The sequence below is a fragment of the Onthophagus taurus genome, chromosome 1 (genome assembly GCF_036711975.1).
Source record: "Onthophagus taurus isolate NC chromosome 1, IU_Otau_3.0, whole genome shotgun sequence".
Lineage (NCBI taxonomy): Eukaryota > Metazoa > Arthropoda > Insecta > Coleoptera > Scarabaeidae > Onthophagus > Onthophagus taurus.
The window spans coordinates 22,601,714-22,617,871 of record NC_091966.1 but is presented as its reverse complement, the minus strand read 5'-3'; the positions used below and the strand labels follow the sequence as shown (position 1 = coordinate 22,617,871).

The 16,158-nt window shown below is 33.6% G+C and overlaps 2 protein-coding genes across 2 annotated transcripts in view; one reads left to right on the top strand and one right to left on the bottom strand.

Annotated features, from left to right (window-relative positions):
* LOC111429449 (shroom) overlaps window positions 1-16,158 on the top strand; it is a 233,788-nt gene that overhangs the window by 26,521 nt on the left and 191,109 nt on the right. The window lies entirely within an intron of this gene.
* On the bottom strand, window positions 11,746-15,608 carry LOC111429450 (organic cation transporter protein). Its single transcript, XM_023065359.2, has 3 exons — window positions 15,069-15,608; window positions 13,398-13,509; window positions 11,746-13,323 (listed from the first exon to the last, which is right to left on the bottom strand). The coding sequence occupies exons 1-3, from the start codon at window positions 15,106-15,108 to the stop codon at window positions 11,802-11,804; spliced, it is 1,674 nt and encodes a 557-aa protein (XP_022921127.1). The 5' UTR covers window positions 15,109-15,608; the 3' UTR covers window positions 11,746-11,801.

Sequence of the window (16,158 nt, the reverse complement as noted above, 5' to 3'; positions counted from 1 at the left end):
GGTGAGGGTTTAATTTTCGTTAATTTTGTAGGGTAACTTTAGAATTTTTTTTCTCATCCCCCGCGGAGTGCTTCACTTTGCAACCACGCTAAATAATTAAGTCGAACCCTCTAGAACCCCCGTGCACGATCAAAACCCCCGAATTTAGAGATGGGGATGCAGGGTGAGGGTTTAATTTTCGTTAATTTTGTAGGGTAACTTTAGAATTTTTTTTCTCATCCCCCGTGGAGTGCTTCACTTTGCAACCACGCTAAATAATTAAGTCGAACCCTCTAGAACCCCCGGGTATGATCAGAACCCCCGAATTTAGAGATGGGGATGCAGGGTGAGGGTTTAATTTTCGTTAATTTTGTAGGGTAACATTAGAATTTTTTTCTCATCCCCCGCGGAGTGCTTCACTTTGCAACCATGCTAAATAATTAAGTCGAACCCTCTAGAACCCCCGTGCACGATCAGAACCCCCGAATTTACAGATGGGGATGGAGGGTGAGGGTTTCATTTTCGTTAATTTTGTAGGGTAACATTAGAATTTTTTTTCTCATCCCCCGCGGAGTGCTTCACTTTGCAACCATGCTAAATAATTAAGTCGAACCCTCTAGAACCCCCGTGCACGATCAGAACCCCCGAATTTACAGATGGGGATGCAGGGTGAGGGTTTCATTTTCGTTAATTTTGTAGGGTAACTTTAGAATTTTTTTTCTCATCCCCCGCGGAGTGCTTCACTTTGCAACCATGCTAAATAATTAAGTCGAACCCTCTAGAACCCCCGTGCACGATCAGAACCCCCGAATTTAGAGATGGGGATGCAGGGTGAGGGTTTAATTTTCGTTAATTTTGTAGGGTAACTTTAGAATTTTTTTTCTCATCCCCCGTGGAGTGCTTCACTTTGCAACCACGCTAAATAATTAAGTCGAACCCTCTAGAACCCCCGTGCACGATCAAAACCCCCGAATTTAGAGATGGGGATGCAGGGTGAGGGTTTAATTTTCGTTAATTTTGTAGGGTAACTTTAGAATTTTTTTTCTCATCCCCCGTGGAGTGCTTCACTTTGCAACCACGCTAAATAATTAAGTCGAACCCTCTAGAACCCCCGGGTATGATCAGAACCCCCGAATTTAGAGATGGGGATGCAGGGTGAGGGTTTAATTTTCGTTAATTTTGTAGGGTAACATTAGAATTTTTTTCTCATCCCCCGCGGAGTGCTTCACTTTGCAACCATGCTAAATAATTAAGTCGAACCCTCTAGAACCCCCGTGCACGATCAGAACCCCCGAATTTACAGATGGGGATGCAGGGTGAGGGTTTCATTTTCGTTAATTTTGTAGGGTAACATTAGAATTTTTTTTCTCATCCCCCGCGGAGTGCTTCACTTTGCAACCATGCTAAATAATTAAGTCGAACCCTCTAGAACCCCCGTGCACGATCAGAACCCCCGAATTTACAGATGGGGATGCAGGGTGAGGGTTTCATTTTCGTTAATTTTGTAGGGTAACTTTAGAATTTTTTTTCTCATCCCCCGCGGAGTGCTTCACTTTGCAACCATGCTAAATAATTAAGTCGAACCCTCTAGAACCCCCGTGCACGATCAGAACCCCCGAATTTAGAGATGGGGATGCAGGGTGAGGGTTTAATTTTCGTTAATTTTGTAGGGTAACTTTAGAATTTTTTTTCTCATCCCCCGCGGAGTGCTTCACTTTGCAACCACGCTAAATAATTAAGTCGAACCCTCTAGAACCCCCGTGCACGATCAAAACCCCCGAATTTAGCGATGGGGATGCAGGGTGAGGGTTTAATTTTCGTTAATTTTGTAGGGTAACTTTGGAATTTTTTTTCTCATCCCCCGTGGAGTGCTTCACTTTGCAACCACGCTAAATAATTAAGTCGAACCCTCTAGAACCCCCGGGTATGATCAGAACCCCCGAATCTAGAGATGAGGATGCAGGGAGAGCAAAAAAGACACTGCTGATAGGTGGCTATCAGATTCCTGTATTGATGCCTTCGCGTTTGCATATTTGCAAAATTTTGCTGATATATATTATGTTGACACAGTCTCAACACAGTTTATGTTTTCAAACAATACCTCTCTGAAGCTACAAATTTATTCGGAATGCTTCAATAAGTACAGATACATATTAATTCCTTATAATATTAATTTTTCGCATTGGACTTTAATTGTTTTAAGTGTACCTAACCACTTAATATATTTTTTTGATCCAGGACACACAAATGCCCAATCTAAAATTTTTAAAATGGTAAAAAAGTTTTTTTTACTTTACAACAATTTCAACAATTCTGATAACCAAATTGACGTGGATGAATGGAAAATGGCACCAAACTGTAAAAATCCCAAACAGTTGGATAGTGTAAACTGTGGCGTGTTTGTGACATTCTTTATTAACACCATAGGTGAAAGTGGAATCCATGATTTGTTTTTAAACCATAAAAACTTTGATCCCGAAAATCACAGAATTTTCCTTCAGAATTATTTATTGAAAAAATCTAGTGATATAAGGAAATATTACCCTTGTTGTGGACTGTACAATGTATCAAAATACATTAACTGTAACCAGTGTCATCGTTGGTACCATGTCTACAATTGTTCCGATATTCCAAAAACCATTTCATTTGATGCTGCCTCCCATCCTTCCTTTCTTTTTAACTGTTTGTTTTGCCGAACATAGTCCCATTCCAATATTAAAAACATATTTTAACTGTTATTAACTTATATTTGTATTTTTCTGTACCAGCAAGAATGTAAACGTTATTTTTCATAGATATATATTCAAAGTGTTACTTTTATTATTTGCTAATATATTAATTTGTTTTTGTTATTTGTTAAGACATCATACATTGTCAATGCTTTTAAATTTTAAATAAATCATTGTTTCAACGTTATGGTTGTTTCATCAATATTTTCTTTTATTTCCTAATAAATTAAAAATAAATCCTTACTTCTCCCTGAGAGTATAACAATACTTTGCAAAAATGTTGTTCGCGCACGGGCTTTGTAGAGGATCCTTCCGAGTTATTTTACGTGGTTGCAGAGTGAAACACTCCACGGAGGATGAGAAAAAAAATTGTAAAGTTACTCTACAAAATTAACAAAAATTAAACCCTCACCCTGCATCCCCATCTCTAAATTCGGGGGTTCTGATCGTGCACGGGGGTTCTAGAGGGTTCGACTTAATTATTTAGCGTGCTTGCAAAGTGAAGCACTCCGCGGGGGATGAGAAAAAAAATTCTAAAGGTACCCTACAAAATTAACAAAAATTAAACCCTCACCCTGCATCCCCATCTCTAAATTCGGGGGTTTTGATCGTGCACGGGGGTTCTAGAGGGTTCGACTTAATTATTTAACGTGATTGCAAAGTGAAGCACACCACGGGGGATGAGAAAAAAAATCCTAAAGTTTCCCTACAAAATTAACAAAAATTAAACCCTCACCCTGCATCACCATCTCTAAATTCGGGGGTTTTGATCGTGCACGGGGGTTCTAGAGGGTTCGACTTAATTATTTAGCGTGGTTGCTAAGTGAAGCACTCCACGGGGGATGAGAAAAAAATCCTAAAGTTACCCTACAAAATTAACAAAAATTAAACCCTCACCCTGCATCCCCATCTCTAAATTCGGGGGTTCTGATCGTGCACGGGGGTTCTAGAGAGTTCGACTTAATTATTTAGCATGGTTGCAAAGTGAAGCACTCCACGGGGCATGAGAAAAAAAATCCTAAAGTTACCCTACAAAATTAACAAAAATTAAACCCTCACCCTGCATCCCCATCTCTAAATTCGGGGGTTCTGATCGTGCACGGGGGTTCTAGAGGGTTCAACTTAAGTACTTAGCGTGATTTTAGAGTGAAACGCTCCCAAGTGGTGACAAAGGAAGTTCATATTTGAAATAAAATTTTAGCACCACTACTTGTTTGATCGACCGTAAATATTCGAATCTGTGTCTGTGTCTGAATCTAACTTCAGCCACATATAAAAACAAGAAAGCAAATTGTGATCAACGAATCTCTATTATATTCCATTCGTGACCGACTACTTCACTGGCTTTACTATTAAATAAAATAGAATGATTGCTAATTAACATCAGCAAGACATATGAACATAACAAGCATTTCAACGTTATAGATAGTAATTATTAATATTATTAAACAATAACGTCATTATTAACATTTCCATTAAGGCCCATCCCCCTGATAAATTATCTAGGGGATAATTACCATGGTTACAGCGGTTTTTAGCGCTCTGATTGGCTAAAAGCCGAATTTATCTATTAGATAAATTAATCATGATGTGGTAAAAGTGAGCCTGTACTGAGCACCGCATATATCTAGTTTTGCATGCAAATGATTTCCAGGATAGATCGTTCAGTGCTTACAGTAATCTTAACTTACAATAAGATATTGAAAATTAAACACACTAAACTGTTGACAATAATAAGATTTGTAATGCTACAACATCTAGATAATTTAATAATGCAAAGGAGATATTTCGAGAAGACATTGTCCAGTGTGAACTATCTAGATTACAGTCTTGAAACAAAAATTTTACTTACATATTTGGTAATGGCAAATTTCAAATGAAATTCAGCTTTTCGTATTCGAAATTATGTGTTACGGAAAATGTTAAAAATACGGAAATGGTAAAAAACAAATAGGATCTCCCAGAAAAAGTTTTAAACAAACCGTATCGCAAATTTTATTCTTGAACGAATTTTAAGGTCACAGGTTTCTCAAACGTAAACATACCAAGGTATAGCACAAGGTCTATGCGTGATATTGATTACAAGTTCAATTTATGTATAAAGTACGGCAATTTTTTAGAGTTGGGATTCTTGACTCCACATCACAAATCTTTACAGCAATAACTGAGCGACGGGCTTTTCTAAATTTAACATATTGGTGTTGATCCGCTCACAGGTTTACCGACTATTTAAAATGTTCATTAAAGCTTAAATCATAAAGCTTAATATTAATTAATCCTCAAATGAATTTGATACGAGTTCTGAAACAATTGTTCGGAATATAACACTGGTCAAAGAATTGCGATCAATGCTATCCTGATGAACTATTAAACATATGTTAGTTATATTTGCACACACACGACTATAAAAACATCTACTGCTGAAATATTTGGTATTATGCTAATTATAATTATTATACATACATAGCTGCCATTGGTTAACATACTTCAATTGCATGCTCGAAAAATGCCTTTATAAATTTTATACAATCTAATGAAGTATGTGACACATAGGTACTAATGCTTTCACGGCCGGTGTTAATTGAACTAAAACTAGAACTAACACTAGCACTATCATTAGAACTAACAGTAGCCCTAAAACTACAAACATTCGGGTTAAGCCGTGCATTTTTTGAAAAAGTGTTGAACGTTTCGTTTCGGATGCCATGTCGAAGTGACCAATGTGAAGTAAGCCTTCCAATTTTTTTTACCCCTAATTACATAGAATTTTACATGTATAGTATTTTAATTATAACAAGAGAACCTCTTAACCGATTACGATGAACAATATTCAATATCTCATTCGAAAGCTGAATTATTGTCCAATACGAAAATGGAAATGCCCGATAAAAGATTTTTTGGATTCCGCTAAAAGGCCAAAAAATTATTAAAGTGCACGAAAATAAAACAACAATGGCCTTTTTTTAGGTGGTTATAACCAGAGCCGCGACGTTTCGGGCTGTTGATGTCACCATCTGTATAGAGCAGCGAATGGGTTATAGCGTAGTAGTAACATACTTCTATCGAGCACATCGATGTGCCGCAACATAACGATACTGGTTGAATGCTGGTCCATGTAAAATTTGGGGGGGGGTGTTCTCTGAGGTGCAGCGTTCAATAACTGTTTGGCCTATTGTCCGACTAAAACTCAGCCAGTGGCGTGGTATAATATATGTGACATGATGTGGTCCATGTTTCCCGAGTCTCTACCGTAAGGCGACGACCCGCCAATGAGTTGCCCGACAACGTCGCGGCTCTGGTTATAACTCGTAAACGATGTGTTCGATTATCAAGATCTATACGTCATTCGATTCGTCATAGTTTCTTCTGGCCAGTTTCTTCTATAACTGCGGACGGTTTTTTAAACGACTCAGTGAGTGTACCGATTGAAAGTCTAGTCCCCAATACCAAAAGAAATAATTTTGAGAATGATATTTATGAATCTGAAACCAAAAGTGTATAAGGAAGCGTACAAAAGAGCTTTTCTTCTTAAACGTTCCTAATCCTCTACCAACAACAATATTGTAAAAGCACGATTTTATCAAATTTTCACCTTTTCGAATTTTTCTCAATATTTATGCAAATGAAAGCAAAAGTATTACAGAGCAATATTGTTATGAATAAAATTTATACCAACTGTGTACCAACAATTTTTGTGCTTAAACTGACTAAATTAATTTTTTTTTATTGTGAGCTGGACTTTTGGGCGCCCATACGTGTATAAACAATGAACTGAACATGATGTCAGCCTGAGGGATGGATAAGGTTAGCGAGCAAGAATTGAGGTCGGACATTTTGTGATTTCGATAGAAGAAACTACGGCAAATCGAATGGTGTATAGGTAAATTTTAAAGGTCGTGTACATTATTTACGAGTTATGACCACCTAAAAAAGTAATTTGCACTGAGAGAAAAAGATTGTACGAATCGTATTATAGAAAAAATATTAAACATGCACCAATTCATTGTATTATATTCATTATATTTATATGCTTCAGTACAATCTCGTCTCGCTGTCACTACACGTATTAAATATTATATTACCTTATAGTATATTTTTAGTGCATAGTACAATCCATTTCTCTCAGTGTGCGAGCACCTTTGCAATATTTTAACGATTTAACGGAATTCAAAAGAGATTTCGAAATGGGCATTTCCACTTTCGTATTGACATTGTTATAAATAAAATAGTACATGTAAAGTCAATAAAACAATTTTTTACAATCGGCAAAACCTTATCATTTTATTTTAATGTCTTTTAACTCCGCAATGAATCTGTATACAGTGCGTCCACGATGAAAGAAATATAATATATATCTCGGTAAATGTCGACTTTACAAAAAAACATTTTATACAAAAGTTGTTTAATATTTTATTTGTCATAATAAGACTGCATTCAATTGTTTTTAATTAAGAACACAAATGGGTAACGAATAACACCAGAATTTTTTTAAATAGCCATGTACCCTTTTGTTAGGCTCATTTGATAGAGATTACTTTTCTCTTTACGATGACATATAATTTTTGTACCCTTACATCAGAAAATTTTTGAACAAAATGTAAAAATTGTTTATTAATAAAAATTAATCAATGACATTAATCTAGATCAACCACTGATTATTCGCTTATTAAATTCGTTTTTTTTTCTGATTACAAAAATATAGGGTTCGACAGGTCTATTTCTTATTGTTTTAGAATAAAGCTAAAAATAAACTTTTTTCATATAATTTCGATCTATAGTGCCGTCGACGAAATTAAATTTACAGTTTCCTGTAAATTACGGTACTATAACTAAAAATTAAAAATACATATTTCTGATATTTGAAACAAATATATTTGTTGAACAACACTTCAGAAAATTTTTGAATAAAAACAAATGTTGCTTTGATGACAAATGTTTATTTGAATTCGTAAAAAATATATGAGCGCCATCTATCAATAGTTTATTAAGTCATTTAATAATAATATTAAATATTAATAAAAAATGTGAAATAGTCTATTATTCCATAGTCAATCTATTCCAACTTTTATGTAAAACAAATATAAATTAAATAGTTCAACAAATATATTTGTTTCAAATATCAGAAATGTTTTTTTAATTTTTAGTTATAGTACCGTAATTTACAGGAAACTAAATTTAATTTCGTCGACGGCACTAGATCGAAATTTTATAAAAAAAAGTTTATTTTTAGCTTTATTCTAAAACAATAAGAAATAGACCTGTCGAACTCTATATTTCTGTAATCAGAAAAAAATAACGAATTTAATAAGCGAATAATCAGTGGTTTTTTCCATTTAAAAAACGGAAATTGTCATATCTCAAAATCTAAAAACCGAAAACATTTTTTTGACTACGTCATCAAATTCTCTGTAAAAAAGTGTCCATATAATTGTCTCAGTTATAATACTCCACCTATAATAATAGCGAAGATAATTGCAGTTGCTGGTTTTACGATATTTTGTATTTTGGCCTCTAGAGGAAAAACAAAAGACGACAGAGCTATGAGATTTTCGGCATTAGCAGTTTCTCGAAAAACGAGATCATGACATGTAAGCTACTTTTTTTCTAACTCTTATAGTTTCCGAGTTAGCCTATTCGGACATCGAGTTTGAACCATCCTGTACATCTCCAATAATTCGAGGCACTTGACGATCCAGGATATCTAGATTAATGTTAAAAAACATCAAGTGTTATTCGTCAATAAGTCATTAAACATTTGTTTTACATGGCACACTAGGTTAATATCGATATGTGTGCATTTTTCAAACAACCTTAATTATTTCCCAAACTATTAATGTTAGGTATAGGACATATGGGATATAAAAGATGTAAAATGAGACGCCGAAGACGACTATGTAATAAAATATTGGGGGTGCTATTTAAAAAATGAAGTTATGGTACTTCCAAACTTCGAAAAGTTAACGTGCCATAGTAAAGTGACCAAAGGATCTAGACAGCCGTTCTGAGCAGCAAAACATACTCCATCATGTTGCTTAAGCATGTTCTAAATCCTAAATTGATATCCCAAAAATCGAGTGTACTCAGATTTTTTGAACAAATGTCTCGAGACAAATATTGCAGAAAGTAAAGTTATTCATAAACCTCGAAAATAGACAAATCCAAATATATAAAAATATACCGGATGTTCCATTTAAAAAAATAAAGTAGGTGGCGACTTCCGGTATAACCGGAAGTGTTAGAAATCCGAAAATATTTTAGTCGAAGAGAATGCAATTATACTTAAATCTGAATTCTCAAATTTTTTTTTTGGCCAGAACCCCAGAAACGTCTAATGTCCGGTCTCGCTGAGACACCCTGTATACTATATTCCTTTCATCGTGAACGCATTGTATAATAGATCCTAAAATGCAATAATTAGTCCGCTCTAGCATAGAACAGATGGCAGAACAGGTGTTAATGAAACAGATCCTAATTTCTAAATTCCACCATTACCTCCCAATCAAAATCAATCAAATTGTAATTTGTAATAAAAATCGGTTAAAATGTTTTGTGCTGTAATTTGTAATGATAACTCCAACAAAATTATCTACTTTATTATTCTCGTATTTAAACTTTTTATTACCAATACTATCCGTTTCGTATCTAAAGAACTCCTCATATCGCTAACAATATCTCAGAAACCGTTAGATGAAAAGCTTGTTATAAAGTTATTTCTAACATGAGTCCTTAAGAAGGTACTGAATAAAAAACATGAAGAAGCTGGTAAAAAGACATCTCTAAGGATTAGGCAAATTAACTAGAAGAATCATAAAATTAGAAAAGATCGAACACCATAATATGGTGCATTTTACGATAACAGTCGACTACATACATTCTTGATTATAAATAAATTACTGATATATTTATACTTACAATTCGTCTTATTAAATTATTAAATAAACATTTTTAAATCAATGTCTTTTGTGTCAAGGAGTAATCTAAATATTTTAGATGTAGATATCGATTTGGGTAAAATGAAAAGACAAATTAAAATACCTGGCAAAAGTACCACATAGCGGAACACTTCAACAGATGACGCTTATAAAGCAACAGTAAAACGTCGTTAAATGGCAAATCTATGTAACATTATCTATGCGGACATGGACAGATATTACTAACTTAAGCACATCTTTACTACTGCTACTGCGGAAACCGAAGGCACTATTTTCTTTTACATATTGAGACATTCAATTACACTACATTATATAATTAAATAAATGTGAGTGTTTGAAAATAAATACCACCTAAAAACATAGCAAAGATATAAATTATTGTTTTAAATAATTTTGTTTACTCTTTGCAAGTTTTATTCAGTCCATTTTGATTATATTTGGTTATATTTATTGAATTAAAATTTATTGTTATTTATATTTATATTTTTTGAGATTATTATTTTGATTTTATTTGGCGTGTATTTTTATTACATATACAGGGGTATTTCGAAATTGGCGGATAATCTACACGTAGCGACATTCTACGACCGACTCTGAATCGAAAATCTTAATGTTAAAATGTTGTTCTACTATGTTGCCATATGTGTTTTTCATGAATTTTTTTTATTCTAAATTACAGCTTATTTATCATCAGATATTGAATATTAATGATTATTTATGGACAAATTATCCGACCTTTCAGAACTTCATGAAGACCTATAAAGCATGGGTACAACATTTTACTATTAAGATTTTCGCTTTAGAATCGAACGAAGAATGTCGCTACGTGTAGATTATCCGTCAATTTCTGAACAGCCTGTACATTTATCACAATTTGTTGTATACAAATTTACATATTATATAAAAAGAATGTACTTTTATTAGCAGATGACTTTATTCGTAACTTGCCAATTAGTCTCCAATTAATAAACAAATATACAGAACTGTATAGAATTCGATGGTGACACTCGAATAATAAGGATTTTCTGTATACTATGGTTTTAGTTTATTACTGTTTGCTTTCTTTATATTTCAGAATAATTCGATTAATTCTTTACACATTCCTACGATTCGTCATTAAAGAATTTAACACGTCTTGACTTCTAACAAATTCACGTAACATCAATACGGTTTTATTAACGTAAGGAGGAAAAAATACACGAACGAACACTTCGGCATACAAATTGATTCTGTCACACCCGAAGGTAAAAAACTAGATCCACAATTATTCTCGGAAATCTAACACCATCGGTTCTACGAGCGGTGTAAATCTCAAACGCCGATGCCGATACCGTTAGAGGGCCGACGGCAAGATTCTCACAGTTCGGTCGTTACGGAGGCATGTACAACATCGCATAGGGTCAACAAAAAAACACGACGATGCAATGGCTTTGGTATCGATCGTGATTATTAATTTAGAGCTCAACATTGCCATTGTTACGGGAAACGAAACTTTCTAGCATCGATTGCTTTGCTGAAAATTACACGTTTGAACTCTATAGACGCGTGTACTACACGATCGTTTCACTAAAATCAATAATAATGTTATTATCGGTATATACTTTTCCTTTAGTAGATATTTAAGTTTGACTGCTCAAGTACCGTATATGTAACAGTTTATCCTTGTAACCTATATCCTCGGGGATAGTTTTACTATATACAGAACAATTCAAAAGTAGATGGCAAACTCTAACATAGAGGACAACTTTTGCAAGAAATTTTTTTTTGAAATTGTTATCCTTAAAGTTATTATGTAATTATTATGTAAAGTAAGTGTGTAAAGTGGAATGTAACTAATATTTTTATAAATCAGCAATTATTTCACTTTCCCAGAATGCGGCTTCTGAAAACTAAAACATTTATTGTGCTGTTCTAAAGAAATTTATTTTATTGGGGAACTTATGAATTATTCATTTAGCCCTAACACACGATTAAAAAAATGTGTTTTTAACAACACACAATAAAAGAAGATTTCATAAAACAATTTAAAAAATTATAAACAAGAATTATTGCGATTCAATTAGAATTATGAACAGATATTGTTAATAATATTAAAAGACAATTGCTTATATAAAATAATTTTATTTAGTACATAAATATAAAAAGTACTATAAACATTTAATCATTTACTATTATTGGTGCCCAATGGCACCATCTGTTCCATATTTTCTTCTTTAGTCGGTCTTCTATTAGCATTTCGTCTCTTTTTACCCATGCACGAAGTAAAGCATGTATCACCAACACCGAAATTTTCTCCATCTTCTATTGATTGAGGCATAGGTGATCCTAATGTTTCCGGTAAGAACAGTGTTAAAAATCCAGATATTAAAGCAATCACGCCAAAAATCATGGCAGGTAAAGTTGGATCAAATGAATCTAACAAAGTTATTAATGGTGTCATAGCACCTGACAACCTCGCGCACATTGAACCTAATCCCAGAGCTGAATTTCGAACTACAGTAGGAAAAAGCTCAGCTGAATAGTTGTAAACAATAGCAAAAGAACTAGCAATCAAAAACTTTCCTATCATTACAACTGTTGTTGATTCTGTACTCCCTTGAGTCATCTTCGCTGCACCCAAGCAACAAATTCCTCCCGTCAGCATATAGAAAGCTATTAATCCTCGTCGTCCGGTTCGATCCATAATTAAAGAAGTTAAAATATAACTGGGAATTTCAACAAGACCCATCAAAAACAAGATTAAAAACGGGTTTCCAGACATTTTACCCGTACTCAAAGATAACCCGTAATAAGCAATGGAATTCGCAAACCAACACAAACATATATTTAATGTTTTATTTCTTAAATTCGGTGTTTTAAAAAGATCCATCATTCCAGCTTCTTCACTGGAAGCCTTTTCCTCCATGTTGTGTAATTTTACGTTTGAGCTATAGTCAGCTTCATCGACCTTAATATTACTTCCGTTCATTTTTAACGCTTTCTGAATAATTCTCACTGATTCTTTAACACGACCTTGAGCCCATAACCACCGTGGAGACTCGTCCATAATCCACCAATTTGCTATCAAAATCAAACTATGCAATCCGTATATCACTTGGAGAAGCTGTCGATCTTTGACTAACGCTCCCCATCCCGCAACCAACATAAATCCAAATGCAAAAGCACCTTGGAAAGCTATACCACAAGCTGTTCGTTTACTTGCACCAACTAATTCCATGGTCAGGACGAATCCTGGAATATAAGCGCCTGCAGATCCAACGATTCCATATAGGAATCTTATTACCAAGAAAGAATAGTATTCAGGGATGAAAGCAACTAAAACACCCAGGATCAACTGAAGTGTTGCCGACCAACAATAAACCGGTTTTCTTCCATATTTATCTGCAGCACTTCCTAACGTTATAGCACCCAGAAAAACACCGAACATATAAGATGATTGAGCTACAGCCCCCATCCATCTTCTATCACACACAAAATCCCATTCGATGCCTCTAGATGACTTGTAGTAAGTATCGTCGTATATCCAACGATTGCAACGTGTCGTTTCATTCGAAGATGTTCCGTTTATAAAAATATTGCAATTGTCGTAAGAACCGGTTTTTGATATAGGCACGTAATTGTCAGCTTCCGGATGATTATACATTGTGATGTTCGAGTGTTGGTCAATATCGGGAATGTAACATCTATTTTTAAAATTAAAAAAAACAAAATTTGTGATATCAGTAGGCTGCTGATTTCTTTAAAAAATAATACTTACCTATGATCCGGAACTGCACCAACGGTCACTAAAGATAACATGTGCATCCCAGCTGTAACACCAGATAATACGTGAAGGATGAATTGGAAACATTGATATTTTCCGAAATCGCCTAAAAGGAAAATCAAAATGTGTTACGTAACTATTTTATGCAGAGAAACTATTATTAGATTGCTTTTATTGGAATATTTAATGGATCGCGTGGTTAATTTATGAAGGTCGTTACGTTACGTCGTTTGCTTCCTGATGAATCTTCACAACAAAACAATAATCGCTGATACATATGGTTATTTATTAATTTGAATATTTGCAGCGCTAAATATACCTCATTGTAAAACGAGTCGCAAACAAATGATATCAAGAAAATCTTGAAATTTTAACGATTTTCTTTCAATTTCCAATTATGCGAAAATTACCTTTATAAATTGCATGAAACCTTTATGAATCGATAAGAGTTTAATAAAATAATATAGAAGTAAAATCTATTGAATATGGTTGAATTTGTAAGACTAAAATATTAATTTAATTGATTAATGTTTCTAGAATAAGATTTAAAGAATTCGATAAATAAAAGATTTCGTTGTAATAAATCCAGAAAGAAAAGTATAAAAGTTTAAGTGATCATTAAACATCCATTGACACCATTATTTGTTTTTCCATTCAGAGTAATCCGATTCAGTCTCGAATTATCACCAATTCTTTTGTGACCTATTTATAGGCAATTTTTATTACATGAAGCCGCAATCTATTTGAATGACGACACACAAAGAATTCATCTTTATTGACTCTGCTTGAATTTATGTAACGTTTATGTATACATAATAAATAAATATGAATTATCACTTTGACCATTTATTTATAAGTTACTGCTTAATAATAAAATAAATTGGGTTTATGTCGGTAGTTTTAATTGAAATTTACGCAACTTTAGATATTTTTTTATATTAAAAGAAATGTAACCAGTAATTTATTGTTAGAATGAAATTTGTTCTATATAACGCAATAATGAATTTTTTTTAAATTTATGTAACATTTTCTACATCAAAATACCTTCACAGATAACAAAGCGTGAATGTAATGGTCGTCATTAAGCAAATTAAATCTGCTTAGTAAATAAAAGTATTAAATTACTATGTAATATTAACATGTATAAATCTCTTTAACATATGTTTTAATGAAGCCTTTCAATTCGTGCAATGTGCCTATATGATTTACTACGTAACATGATGATTTAACGCCATCAACCTACCAATTACTAATGTGAAAATGTCTTTTTAAATTATATTAACTAAATACGTCCATTAATCGTTAATTGCGCACAATATAGAACAATTGTTTTCATACAGTACGGGAATTTAGATGTTTACTAAAACCACTTAAGTAGGTTAATGATCGAAGAAAAGACCCAAATTAAAAAATCCTTGAAAAATAATTTTTGTAAGCAACAGAAAACAATCCTAGTTTTAATTCAGTTAACATATGGTTGAATGAAAACCGATAACTAAAATCAGTGCTACTAAAATAACTAGATTTCACTTTCGTGCAAGAACTTTCTTATTCGCGAAAGAGAGAGCGGATGGATAGTGATTAGGCGAGTAACGGTGGAAGATCGGAGGAACCGGTGAAGTCGATAATGTGTTTTACTTTTGTTGGTTAGGTTTTTGTAATTACCTAAGTGGCCCATAAGAATGTCAAGATCTTGAGTATCCATGGTTGTTGTTCTTTATTACTTTGATTTGGTATGGTTCTTCGCTTCTAAAAATTTTTCAGTCGTTACTGGCGCTTAGTTTTTAGTAGGTTTAAGCTGTTGCCAGCGATCGGTTATCACAGATTGAAACACACAGATGATATTATAGATGATTTGATTCAAACCATTGGCATCTTGTCGTCGGCTGCACTACTGCTGTGGTCGGTTCTGAAGTATGGACAGGCGCCGCAGCACTTTCACGAGTCCGTCGTTACCTTGTCTTTCATTGGTGCCCGTTCTGACGCTGAACCGGTCCTTACTCCAACACCAATTTCCTCTCTTCTCTTCTCGCTACTAACCTTTTCTTTCACTTTTTTTCAATCTTTTTTCCAACTTCCTGTATTTAATCTTTAACAAAGTTTTCTTGAATAAATTTTCAGCGGGATACATCGACTCTTCCCGTCACGTTTATTTTGCACACTGTAAAACGATCCGTGCTGTTGCGTGTATGCGAGTTATATTGGAAATGGCACCAACGCAACTGATAAGATACGCGTATTTTTTTAGTTGGTTTTTAGTTTTGCGGTTTTGTGATAAAAATGAGCAAAAATTCTGGAGAGAAAATTATTTAAAGAAAGAAGATTAGGAAAGTGTAAGTACCTATTTATTAAACTGACATTAATGACACTTTGTTGTTCTCAGTATTTTGATTACTTTGAAAACGAATGTATTTAGATATCAATATACGATAGATATAATAAACAAATACTACAGAACTTTACATACCTTACGCTTTTTTTTTTTAAATTGTATCACCTTTAACTGCAAAATTACCATTAATGTTAAACTTTATCTTTAATACTAAACTTTATATAATAATAATAGTAATCCGAGTATATAATTAATATTATATATTGCAATTAATGTGGTTTATGCTAATTTTTGTATTAAATCGTAATATAAAAAAAGAGAGGAACAAGCATCACTTGTGCCTTTTATCTATTTTATGGGTACAGAGCAATGAAATTTATCATTAAACGCTCTTGAATATACAATTGCGGTTAATAATAAATT